At 39.0% G+C, this 13,859-nt stretch overlaps 1 protein-coding gene across 1 annotated transcript in view; it reads right to left on the reverse strand.

The window, feature by feature from the left end:
* Positions 1-1,348: 1,348 nt before the first annotated feature.
* Positions 1,349-13,859, reverse strand: part of cwc27 (CWC27 spliceosome associated cyclophilin) — a 47,994-nt gene continuing 35,483 nt past the window's right edge. Inside the window, exons 11-13 of the mRNA XM_084103639.1 lie at positions 8,723-8,832; positions 7,481-7,593; positions 1,349-1,902 (exon numbers count right to left, since the gene is read on the reverse strand). Of these exons, the coding sequence (XP_083959765.1) occupies positions 1,740-1,902; positions 7,481-7,593; positions 8,723-8,832 (386 nt within the window). The 3' untranslated portion in view covers positions 1,349-1,739. The remainder of the gene's footprint in view (positions 1,903-7,480; positions 7,594-8,722; positions 8,833-13,859) is intronic.

The raw sequence follows: 13,859 nt of genomic DNA on the forward strand, positions 1-13,859 counted from the left end.
GTACTTGCTCGATTTAGGGCAGATGTGGAGTGGATCTAGCTTTCGCACATTTTCACTGCTTCTGCAGAAGAGCTCTTTTTTTACGATGGCAGTCATGGTCGGTGATATGAAGTAGAGATAAGAGACGCTGATATTGCGTAATACGGCTGCATAGAGCTGGTTATTGAACCAATTAGATGGAAAATGAATAACTCAAACAGACGTTAAAAAGACTATTACATGTGCATAATAGATTTGCATAGTGTGACAGAAAATATACTGAAACAAAATATAAATTGATGTCATGTACAGTATAGGGGCAGAAACTATTAACCATTAAACAATTAATGGCATATAACAAAATAAACAAGATCAAGTCAAGGTGCAATTATATTATTATTATAGTCCGTTATAGGCAATATAATCAATCGATTATTAAATTATGTTATGGATGTTAGGTGCAATTATGCATGATCAACTGACAAATTATATGTTTTCTTATGCAACACAAAAAAATAATACACACACACACACATATACAAATATACATACAAATATATCAGATAAAAAAATGTATCATTTATTTTTCTATATTATTCATATTAATTAACAAAAAACTTTTGTATTTAAACTATATTGTTAGATGAGTTATATTGTATAAAACCAAGGATTTTTTGTTGTGGATGTGCCAGTTGGGATACAGGATTTGCAATATGCGGTGAGTTCAATTAAATGTCCATGCTATTTTTTTGGTGTCATTTGTGAGATGAAAGAAATGTCACTGGATGTGTAAAACAGGCACATAATATTGCAATATCGATCAAAGGCTACTGAATCTAATCAAATTGCAATTTTATCACAGCATGTTTTGAGGTATCGCAAATATTCTGGCTAAGGTAAAATAATGTCGTAATATCGTGATGAAACGTCCGATTTAAACACCTAATGGATGCATTGATTTTTTTTATTTCTATGAATCGAAGCACGTATTTTCACAGCCCCAACTGTAACCAGTCACAGTCCAAACATTATGTCTACCAAACTACAACGCTCCCATTGTAATCAGTGTAGACACTGTCAGACGGATTTATTTTGCTTTGTTATAATGGGAGTCTAAAAATAAGTGTGAAATAAATGCTCAGTGTAGAATCAAAAATTTTAGATCAACTAATGGTCTCCTTACTCTCTTTGTATTGGCATCGGCTATGTGACTTTGATTGATTTCCTACCATTTTTAGGATTAATTGGTCTATGTAGCTAAACAGTGAATTAAATCTACTTACAAACACATTTCCCCCCCAAACCAAATATGTGTGTTAAGTGAATTCAATCAGTGTATCAGTTAGGTCTCGAAGTGAACAACAAAGCCTAAACATTAGAAATAAAGACTTTTATTACTGTGATGACAATTTACACTCATTTTGAGGGCATGATTAAACCCATTTATGAAAAGGTTTTTGTATGAAGATCCAAAAAATGCACTAAGGACAGAGCAGATGGTGTTGCTTTTCCTCTATGGGTTAAAAACAATAAACACTTGCCATCTTCACAAGTATCTCCAGTATTAGCAGGCAGAAATGAATGTCTTTTTAATAAAGAGGTTGCAGATATCTCCCATTCATACCGACAGAACATCAGTTAATATGATTCCTCTCATGAAGAAATGCTTTTGCCCCCGATGTTGTGCCATTTCTAATGGTCGAACTCATTCCAGACGGGCAGTTTGAGGCAGCGGGTGAACGAGGGGTGTAGCTGTAGTCTCACCTCCTGGCCTTCTTCTCTTTCATGAGTTTTTTGCTCTCCTCACGTCTCCTCTTGTTGACAGGGTTGCGTGGATCATAGATCTCAAATGTGTCTTCGTCCTGCATGTTGGCATCTTTTACCTTTCTGCTTTGTTCATCAAAGTGCAGAACATGGGCCAACCTAAATCACAAGGGGAAACAGAGTTCAGTTCAAAAGAACAGCAAAGCGCAGCTCACAGGCAAATAAATCATCAGAATCAGAGTGGGAAGTTCCCGGTGGAAAAGATCAGATCAGAGCGGACATCCAAATCTGACGAGTTCGCAAACAGCCTGTTTCACAGCATCTTTAAAAAGGCATAACTCATCCAAAAAGGAAAAATTCTGTCATTTGCTTCCATTGTGAATGGTGCCCGCCAAGTGAATAAATAAATAAATAAATAAATTATAAATATGAAAATATAACAGTAAATTATACAAATAACTAACAAGATAAATGTTTGCTCTTTTTAAGCGATATCAAATGTTCAGAAAACTAAAACTGGTTTTCTCTACTAAAGCTAGAATCAACAAGACTAAGTATGTGGAAGCCAAAATTATCAATCCTACTAAGACGTGTCTTCAACACAGTAGAATGTGTTCATTTTCCAGCTGTCTTGCGCCTACTTACAAACATGCTGTTTTCCAAACCAATTAAGTGCAAATATCACTGCATGGCCAATTCTAAAGATTTCATAGGTCATGTCAATTACACTGAAACAAATACGAACCCCCAATTCTACCATAAACTCTAAACTTAACCTTAGTTTTGCATTGGTGGCACATCCTTTGCCACTATCAGATCCACCCACGATATTTCTGAAGCGTGATTGATCTTCAGCTTCTGCCTCGACAGCGACACCCCTTGTAGGAGGTCTCAATAATCCAGCACAGATGCTCATCTACACTGCATTTCTTCAGTAATGCTCTTTCCCTCTCTCTTCACGGCACGGCTGGAGAGGTGATTGGCAGGCAGACTAACATTCCAGGAGCATTCCTGAGTGCCAGCATCAGAAAGAAGAGCTCACAGCTGGCTAAAGTCCCTTCCTGAGGACTCCTGAAGACCGCAGCCCAATCCAAGACACTGTTTACACTAAGCCAACAGGTTTCTGAACACAGAACTACAGTTCTGTCATATCTGAGTGGTTCTACTAATGCCTTCTAAGATTTCAGAAGTCCATGCTAAGATATTTATAGGAATAGAACATTCTGTCATCATTTTGTCACTCCAAGCCAATATGCTTTATTTCTTCTTTGTCTTTGCAATCAAAGTAAATGGAGTCCAATGCTGTTCTGGCACCGTATGCGCAAAAATAAAGACATGCACTCTTAAAAATGAAGGGTTCTTTATTGACATTGATGGCTCATGAAGAACCTTTAACATCCATGGAACCTTTCCATTCCACAAAAAGTTATTTATAGTGGAAAAAGTTTCTTTAGATTTTTAAAACGTTCTTGTTATTTGAAATGCTTTTTTCACTGAAAAGTTATTTGGAGAAACTAAATTAGTTCTATTCCATCGCTGCAAAAAACTATTTTGGAACATTTATTTTTGAGTGTACAGGTTTGGAACGACACAAGAGTGAGTAGATGATGGCTGAACTTTCATTCTGTCTGAGGTCATATTTAGGGCATTGTTTTTGGAGCAAGGCTAGGTTGAGGAGCAGATCCACACATCTCACCCCTGCTCTGCTGACCTATATTTCACACTGAGATGATGGCTACTGAGGAACTGTCTGAATCAAGACATGGAGAGTACCTCAAAGAAATGTCAAGAAGGGTGAAACGGGTCATTGTTATACATCATGGACATGGCTGGATGGCTCTCTGGGGTCTCATCTAAACAACAAAAAAAGATTTGAAAGGAACTGATATTCCACACCTGTTTGAGCTATTCTGGTGAAGGTCAGAATCTCTGGAAAGACTTTATCCTTCAAGAATCCAAATCTGTGGTGCAGGTCTCGTAATGAACATGCTCGCCTCCAAAGCCCAGAGCTGGTTTGAAAGAACAAGATGTGACGGGACTTTCAATAATTCAACGACTGCCAGCAGTCATTCAATATGGTGCAACTTTTGGTGGTTTCGCAGAAGTGTGTCAGGCAGTTACTGTAGGAGCTGAAGGAAGATTTTTAAATTGAACTAGTTGTCCGAGTCAAGATGAATACATTGAGGAATGGAGAATGGAAGTGGCCTCTTCTCTTAAATTATGAGCCTTCTCGTTGGTAAGTAATCCGCCACGCTGCTATTTTTGAGCAATCGCAGAACCCCTGAATTCGGCCAAAGAGATGCATAAAGAGTCTGCGAGTGCATGCAAGCCCATTTTTAAGTGTTAAACCGAGTGTGTGCGTGCATGCTTGCATCCATTTGAAGTCCGTAGGAGATGTGACAGCTCATCTAGAATGTCATGGCTATACTCTGGCAGACCCACAGGACTCCCGTCGCGTAAGGCAGTCGGCACTGATAATTTGTCTAGCAGTCTCGGTGATGACAGCCCGTCGGACTCCTCGCCTAGAGTTATGGCTCGCACAAAAAATCCCACCGTTTGATTGGGGCTCTTATCAGGGAGGGGCTCCCGCCATGATGCCGAGGCCCTCGGAAGACTCTTCCTGAATTTATTTTTCTTTCGCTTTTGCGAAAGAGGGGGGGAAGCAAGAGAGGAGGCCTGGTCGAAAAGGGGTTTTTGTAGACGCAGACACAGATGGAATAGTTTACAATCTGGCCCAGACTTGACTTCCAGTGTCTGACCTGTTGTAACCCATGTTCCGTTCGTGGGGTGCACCAGGCGTTCAGAAAGTGGTACAGACTTCCCACTGCTGTTTTTCTAGCACTGGGGGCCTCCCGTCCCTCCTCCGCCCCCAGAATCAGTCCTGAGACGTCCTAGCGTCGTGGGGGTCCTTAGACAGTAATGACGGTCTATCCAGAGGACAAAGTAACTGATAGGACACACATAGGAACTCAAGCTCAGATGACGGCGCCCCTTTTGCACTCACATGTGGTATTTGTTGGAGCATTTGAGTGGATATATTTAGACAAAGACTCAAAGTCTTTGATGAAAAGCAAATACGAGAGAAAAACACACCGTGTCGATTCATTTCCCTGCGGTGGCTTGCAGCGTGAAGGAGGAGGACGACGGTCTGACAGATCTTTTCGCTTTATCCTCAGCACGTCACCAGTGCGGCACACCATTAACACTGATAATTCATCAAGCATAAAGCCATTACTCTGCGCAGAGGCATGCACTCGACCACATTCTTTACATTTGATTGTGATTTACGGTTTTCCTGCGAATGCGTGAAATAAATGCAGTGGACGTCTACCAAGCAGTTAAGCAAAGACTGGCCGCATCCAAGTCGCTTCAAACACTTCCAGTGGAAAACTACCCTGGGTTTGCAATGGACTGTATCTATATATGGATTGGGCATATCCAAAAAATAATACCCAAAAAAAGCAAACTGCTGAAGCTATACGTTTTAACTGAGAGCGAAAAAGCAGAATGATTTACCAGTCTGCTTCCCGTAATCCTCAGAAAAACGAGAAGTGCCGTGTGACGCATTGGTCATGGCAGGGCTTCAGAAATAAAGCGTATCTATGAATCACAGTAATGTCCAATCACGTTGAGAGTTCATTAAATAGAAAAACACATCTTTCAAACTGAAAGCCATAAATGTGGATGAGCAAAATCAGTTTTTAAGTACCTACCGCCATCTCAGAGGCCGTACTTACAAACACATGCATCTTCATCACATATGCTAGGAAGATTATGGAGAAAACAGAATCAAACTGAAACATCTCTAATTGATATTCTATTTGTGTACTTAAGCGCACAATCAGGGCCATAACTTTATGCCTCGCATGCAGCATTAAGATGGATGCTCCCTGGAGCCTGATTCATTTTGCAGCATCATAAATGTTATCCGGGCCAAAGAACTCAGCTGTCAATAACACTCTCGGCCCAACATGGAAACGTTCCCATCAGATCAGGACAAAAAATAATAATCTAGAGGATGCCAAAAAGAAAAGCTAAGCTGTGTTTAGTCTTCATATTTAAAGGAGGGCAAAAATAAAACCGAACAGACTTAATATTTGCACAGTGAGTGGTGTGTGTGATTTAGTGATCTAGCACCGCTGTGACATGGTAATTATTTCATTCCTGTCTTCATAATCTCATAGTATGCTGTTGGATTGTAATTTTCCAGTGACATACAGACAGCTAAGGCAGTTGTTACAGCTCACAACATATAATACTGCCCGACACAGTGCCTAGTTGCGAGTGATACCGTGAAAACAAACAGTAGGGGAGACCGGGGTAAGTTGTGCCACTTTTCATCTACTGTAGGAGAAAATGTAAACAAATACTTGATTTTGTAGACAGATGTCTGCTACAGGAAATCATTAATAACAATGCCCTAAAAATATAAAAAGTGGTACAGTGCCACAACTTGTTAGGGGTAAACATGTCAAGGGGTAAGCTGAGCCATCTCATTCCTAAGTACTATTTGTCTGCACATTATTTGCATTTTCATAAACCATCCAGAAAAAAGGTTTAATATTCATGTAGTAAAAAAATATTTTTGAAGCCACTGGCATGGGTCAGTTTTTGGAAGAAAAAAATATATCAATAATTCATGGTTAAAAATGCAGCCAAAAAAATTACAAGATTTTAAATGCTGGAAATTCACTAAGAAACATCATATATATTTTGAGCCCTGGAAAAGTTTTTGCAATAACAAATTAATTGTGTGTCACAGGCAGCTAGATATGATGGGATCTTTCTAAATATAAATAAAAAAACACAGTTTTCTTGATTTAGGGCTGCCACATCTTACCCCCGCTTTTCGCTATAGATTTAATAGTGTTGCAGAAGTCAAACTAGCATGTGTCTGCTCATCACTGCAGAGAGCATAGACAGAACACAAAAAAACATCTGCAGTGACAAAGCGACAAGATTAATTTTCAGAGCTGGGGATCAGAGGACACATGGGCAGATGGTTAGTGCTGGCTTGGTGCTGGTGTAGCTGAATCCTGTTGACCATCACAACTTGGCTGGGGAAGCAAACCAAAAATTGGTCTTCAAAGTGAAGCTAGTAGCCCAAGAAAGTCTCATTGATTGTGCTGATTAAAAGCCTGTTGGGGACACCAGCACATCCAAAACATCTGCTGGTCGTGTTATGGAAAATTCCAACAATGGTTTATCGCCGAGTGCTCGTTCTGCTGGCACCCGTAATGAGCGTCTGTTAGAAAGACAGCACGCGCGTCTGACTGCAGGTTGACGTGCCCCGTCTGGCGTACGGTGGGTGTGACACGTTCCATCTGGGCACTCGGTCTGCTGAAGCAGTTATTTACTCAGTTAAGTCAGCTGAGAAAACTACTTCTCCACAAGTGGCTATTGCAGCGCAGCAAAAACAAACACTGCATACTGTTCTAATGGTGTCAGTGCGCTCCAGAGCCAAACGCATTACTTGGCTGGAGAGCGAGGTGGTTCAGGCACACTTAAGGCCAGCAGCTGTGCCTGATGTGGAGAGAGGTATGAACGTTTTGCTATGTTAGTCCAAATAAATATCTCTGCTACCTTAATGTGAAACAGTAGCTGTGCATTGGGACAACCAATGAGGCGCGAGTTATTGAGAATGCATTTGATCACAGACAACTGCAAGTCCATTAGTGCATTAAACCTCTGTAGGAATGGGGAACGCACCGTACAGAACTGAGTAAAAGCCACTCACCAGCCCTTATCGTCATCCTCGCCTAGTTCCTCCATGTTTTCCTCTGGAACACTAGGAGTCTCCGTGATCGCAGATGATAGTTTGGTTTTGAAGCTTTCCAAAAGGGCAAGTGTCTTTAGAGGCAAGAGAAAGTACGTTATTTTGACTTTTCAAATTGTATGATTAAAAAAAGAAAGAAAAATGAAAAGCACACCTAAGTATGATTCATGTGTATGAGGCATTCAATTTTGTAATGTTTCTATGGAACACAAAAGATATATTTTGAAAAAAGTTTTCAGTGTGTCCAAACAATGAAAGTCAATAGGGTCCAGTGTTGTTTTGGACCCCATTCACTGTAATTGTATGGACAAAAACAGCTGGAACAGGCTGTCATGACATCCTTCAGTCAGACTATGCTTTAGACCGTATGAACATCAAAACTTGCAAATTTTCCCAAACTTCCAAACTCATCAGGTACATCAGTGAGCGAACCAACTCGTAACATTTTGTTTGATAGACAGAGTATATCTGTAGTCAATTAATAGCCTATTGGGGTGGAACATTATCAATAAATAACTAATTTCTCTATTTGTCAAAAAAAAATATGACTTTGGAGAACTTGTAATAAAGTGGCCCCAATATTCTTCAGAGATTCACCTTTTGTGTTCCACAGTAAACGAGTAAACGATGGCAGCATCGTCATCCTTGAGTGAACAGTTCTTTTAAGAAGAAACTTGTCATTTAGTTTGAGCAGGAATGAGACAGCTCTTCCCAAATCATTACGAAAACCTTTTTTTTACCATTATAAGAGCAGAAGAAAATCTTAGGCTGCATCCGAAATCACATACTTCCCTACTTTATAGTAGACGAAAAACAGTATGTAACAAATAACTTCATCCGAATTCAAAGTTCTAATACAAAATTACCCAGATGACCTGCTATTTCCGGTGAGATTCTGAAGTGTGCATTCGATGGACGCTTTACTATCCCATGAGGCCACAGGACAGGATTTATGAATGGAGGTGAAGCAAAGCAACTGACGCTGGTAGGTCACATGATAATGACAACATAGTGAATGTAGTACGTCCAGATTACATTCATACTACACACACTCATACTATATAGAACATACTTTTTTAGCGGTCGGAAAAGTTGTAACTTATTCAAAATAAGTACCTACTCAAAAGAGTATGCGATTTCGGAAGCAGTCATAGTGTCTTAAAGCAAAGACTACAGTCATAGTGTCTTAAAGCAAAGACCCACCTGAGCCTCTCGACCAGAACCCTTCCTTAGTTTCTGCTTCCTTATTTCCTCATACTTCTTCCTGCTCTCCAGGTACTCTGTCATCGCCTCATTGGTCGGGTTACTGTCAACTTTGAGAGAAAAGAAGAGTGATCACAATCTAGATAAGAGAAATTAACTTACCCTCAGGAAACAATCTGTCTATTAGTTTAGATTTTTTATATATATATATGAAATTTGATTTGCATGAAAAAGAAAAACAGCTGAATTCCAGAGCTGAAGTTATTACTATCATATGGACATAACTATACATAAAGTTTATACTGCTATAAACTTAGATGAAGACGACAGCTCCTGTGGGCCGATTCCTTCCAAGAATAATCGTATCGCCAATGCCAAAATTTAGGTCCTAAGAACCTCATCAGTGCAAAGGCCAAAATTTATGACTTTTGCAGTCCAAATGACTTTCTGTGCTATAAAGAGATGGATTTTATTCAAATTATAAGGAAACACATGTGATATACAGACATATATACTGAAAGGATTACACAAATGAAATGGGGAAACATATCAAAATGTGTTTATGTAACGCTGAGGCCAACCCATCTTTCAAAATAATCACAGCGAAAACTACAAAATTAAGAAAAAAAGAGAAAAGACACAAAAGGAGGAGAAGTTGCAAATGTAAGCATCTAATGAAATAAAAGTTCTGTCATTTCTTCCAGGATATTATAACAGGTAAATTTGGTGGCAATTTGCTGCATACTACTGTCAAAAGTTTGAAAACATTAATTTTTTTTTATGTTTTTGAATGAAGTCTCTTCTGCTCACCAAGGGTGCATTTATTTAATGAAAAAAATACATTAAAAACAGGAATATTGTGAAATATTACAACTTAAACAATTTCTATTTAATACATAAAAAAATGTAGTTTATTCCTGTGATCAAAGCTGAATTTTCAGCATCATTACTCCAGTCTTCAGTGTCAGTGATCCTTCAGAAATATGATGATTTGATGCGCAGGAAACATTTATTATTATTATCAATGTTGTAAACAGTCATGCTGCTTAATATTTTTGTGATATAAAAGTTTGATATAAAAGGTCATTCGTATACAGCTTCCTGTAATTAAAGAATTTTAATGCTATGTTTTATTTCATTTTAAACCCATTGTTCTACATTCCAGGTAATATCAATATTATGCCAAAGCAAAACTGTAAAAAAAAAATATATATATATATAATAATAATAATATACCATTGCTGAGTATTTTCTCCTTAAAACTGCAGTGAACCAAAGACAGTCTCAAAAACACGGGTTGAAATCGCTGGTGTTTCTGACGTCACAAACTACCTTGTAACCAATCAATCAACGTGTGATCGTCAACAAGTGGATCTCTGAGCTCGAGTGAGTGAGTGGAGGCGGGGCTCATTTGCATATTCATAGAACCACATATACAGTGAGGAAAATAAGTATTTGAACACCCTGCTATTTTGCAAGTTCTCCCACTTATAAATCATGGAGGGGTCTGAAATTGTCATCGTAGGTGCATGTCCACTGTGAGAGACATAATCTAAAAAAAAAAAAAAACAGAAATCACAATATATGATTTTTTAACTATTTATTTGTATGATACAGCTGCAAATAAGTATTTGAACACCTGAGAAAATCAATGTTAATATTTGGTACAGTAGCCTTTGTTTGCAATTACAGAGGTCAAACGTTTCCTGTAGTTTTTCACCAGGTTTGCACACACTGCAGGAGGGATTCTGGCCCACTCCTCCACACAGATCTTCTCTAGATCAGTCAGGTTTCTGGGCTGTCGCTGAGAAACACAGAGTTTGAGCTCCCTCCAAAGATTCTCTATTGGGTTTAGGTCTGGAGACTGGCTAGGCCACGCCAGAACCTTGATATGCTTCTTACAGAGCCACTCCTTGGTTATCCTGGCTGTGTGCTTCGGGTCATTGTCATGTTGGAAGACCCAGCCTCGACCCATCTTCAATGCTCTAACTGAGGGAAGGAGGTTGTTCCCCAAAATCTCACAATACATGACCCCAGTCATCCTCTCCTTAATACAGTGCAGTCGCCCTGTCCCATGTGCAGAAAAACACCCCCAAAGCATGATGCTACCACCCCCATGCTTCACAGTAGGGATGGTATTCTTGGGATGGTACTCATCATTCTTCTTCCTCCAAACACGTTTAGTGGAATTATGACCAAAAAGTTCTATTTTGGTCTCATCTGACCACATGACTTTCTCCCATGACTCCTCTGGATCATCCAAATGGTCATTGGCAAACTTAAGACGGGCCTTGACATGTGCTGGTTTAAGCAGGGGAACCTTCCATGCCATGCATGATTTCACACCATGACGTCTTAGTGTATTACCAACAGTAACCTTGGAAACGGTGGTCCCAGCTCTTTTCAGGTCATTGACCAGCTCCTCCCGTGTAGTTCTGGGCTGATTTCTCACCTTTCTTAGGATCATTGAGACCCCACGAGGTGAGATCTTGCATGGAGCTCCAGTCCGAGGGAGATTGACAGTCATGTTTAGCTTCTTCCATTTTCTAATGATTGCTCCAACAATGGACCTTTTTTCACCAAGCTGCTTGGCAATTTCCCCGTAGCCCTTTCCAGCCTTGTGGAGGTGTACAATTTTGTCTCTAGTGTCTTTGGACAGCTCTTTGGTCTTGGCCATGTTAGTAGTTGGATTCTTACTGATTGTATGGGGTGGACAGGTGTCTTTATGCAGCTAACAACCTCAAACAGGTGCATCTAATTTAGGATAATAAATGGAGTGGAGGTGGACATTTTAAAGGCAGACTAACAGGTCTTTGAGGGTCAGAATTCTAGCTGATAGACAGGTGTTCAAATACTTATTTGCAGCTGTATCATACAAATAAATAGTTAAAAAATCATATATTGTGATTTCTGGATTTATTTTTTTAGATTATGTCTCTCACAGTGGACATGCACCTACGATGACAATTTCAGACCCCTCCATGATTTCCAAGTGGGAGGACTTGCAAAATAGCAGGTTAAATACTTATTTTCCTCACTGTATTAAATGAGGCAAGGGTGTAAATATGTAATTTGTAGTTTTAAGAGATTAAGTTATTGACTACAGGGGGACTTTAAAGGCTCATTATGGTTTAGTATCCCACCCCCAGTGTTTAAGTAATTAAATTAATATAAACGTGCGTTTAGTTGACTAATGGCTTAAATGGACGACTACTAATCGACTAGAAAAATCTTTAGTCGGGGGCAGCCCTAATTTTGTCAGTGTAAATTATAAAATGGCTTGTTGTTCACTTTCAAAAACGGCAAAATTAACAGTATTTTACTGTAATCTCTCTGTCAATTTACAGGTTTTTACCTGTAGCAACTTTATAGTATTTTACCATTACAGTATTCTTCCAAAATTGTAGCTGAATATTGGAATGTTTTACTACATAGACTTTAAGAAAAAAAAAAACCTGAACCCTGCAAGAGGATAAAGACAATGTAATGACAATGTAAAATTCTCTCCTAATTATACCCACCAATTTGAGAAGTGCCTAAAAATAAAGTATGTTCTATTAATTCCACGCTAGAATTGCAGGAATTGGAAAAGTCAATAACATCAAGGCTGGGCTGTTGACACGGGTGTCTACAGGCATTAATGCCCCCCCCCGCTCAGACGGCTGGCACTGATGTCACAGATTGCCCCGCGGGTACAGTGCTTCTTTCGACTACACCTGCCCTCATGGCAACTATGACTGAATGCTTCTCCACAACAAGCTCAAGGGGAACAAACTACATCAGACGGAGCCTCCAACATTCGGGTGATTTATTTCATGTTAGCGCTGTCATGTAACGAAAAATCTTTTTCCCCTCACAAATGGAACACTTGTTTATTCTTCGTATTTATGCTGCAGTGAAAACCGCATTGGAGAGAGGCTGGAAATTTGTTTTTCAGCAACTGAGAGAGCGTGCCATGCGTTAGTCTGAGAGCCACTGACTGTGTTTGAAAATGTTTAGTCTGTGGCATGAGCTAATAGAAAACTAGAAAGACAGAAAGAAAGTAATGAGCCAAAGACTATTAAAACACATTAACTGTGTAGAAAACTGAACACTCTACCTCTTTTCAAATCTATAAAAAAACAGTGCTGCCAATATGGGATGAAAAGCATGTTTATCGTGGCCGTAGTTTAAACGGTGAAAGATACAGCCTTGATAGGACTGAAATAAACAAGTATTAAAACAAAGTACAAGAACTTTGACATTCTTTGAGTAGCTTGTCTATACTGCGCATACGGGCCTATAAATCATAAAAAAATATTGCTGCAATAGTTTTAACGTTTCTTTGTAAGGACTGTTATATACACTACCATTCAAATTACCATTTGGGGGCTAATTTTTTTCAGCAAGGATGTATTAAATTGATCAGAAGTGACAGTTAAGACATTTATAATGCTACAAAAGATTTCTATTTCAAATAAATGCTGTTCATTGAACCTTCTATTCATTAAAGACTTCCAAAAAAATGTAGCATGATTTCCACAAAAATATTAAGCAGCACAACCGTTTTTGTCATGTCATGTCAACAAGCCCTCTTATTTTTTCCAAACAAAAAAAAAGATTATTAATACCTGGATGGCAGTAATGTCAGTGATTCAATGAGTGTGATTCAGTGAATGTACTGACTCAGAAATAACATTTTGAAAGTAAATGGGATTGTGAATAAGACTTAATCCAAAGTCAAAAACTTTGATATTGTTAGTATGTAGTGTTGTCAAAAATATTCATATTTCAATATTTATCGATGCTGAAATAATTGAAACTGTTCCAAAACTTTTCTGCAGTATCGATACACCAATACCAGCCACTCGCTCGTCTCATTCGCTCCGGTTAAATAGTGCTTGTATTGCACATAATCTTTTCCGCAGGTTTCTCACTCAAACCAAAAGCGTGCGCACTACTGATCTATATAAGTGTCGCTCTCATAAAGCCGCCTCTCAAACGGCTCACAAGCACCAAAAGTACCAAATTGTTATGTGGCTTACTGCGCTTAAACTGTAAAATACATACAAAATGATGTCAAAGTGCCTGTCTTGCAGAGTTTTCAGGTAAATATAGTGAGTTTTGGAACGTAAATAGTTGAGAAAGATAACGCATG

The sequence above is a fragment of the Abramis brama genome, assembly GCF_963993115.1.
Source record: "Abramis brama genome assembly, chromosome: 25".
NCBI classification, from domain to species: Eukaryota; Metazoa; Chordata; class Actinopteri; order Cypriniformes; family Leuciscidae; genus Abramis; species Abramis brama.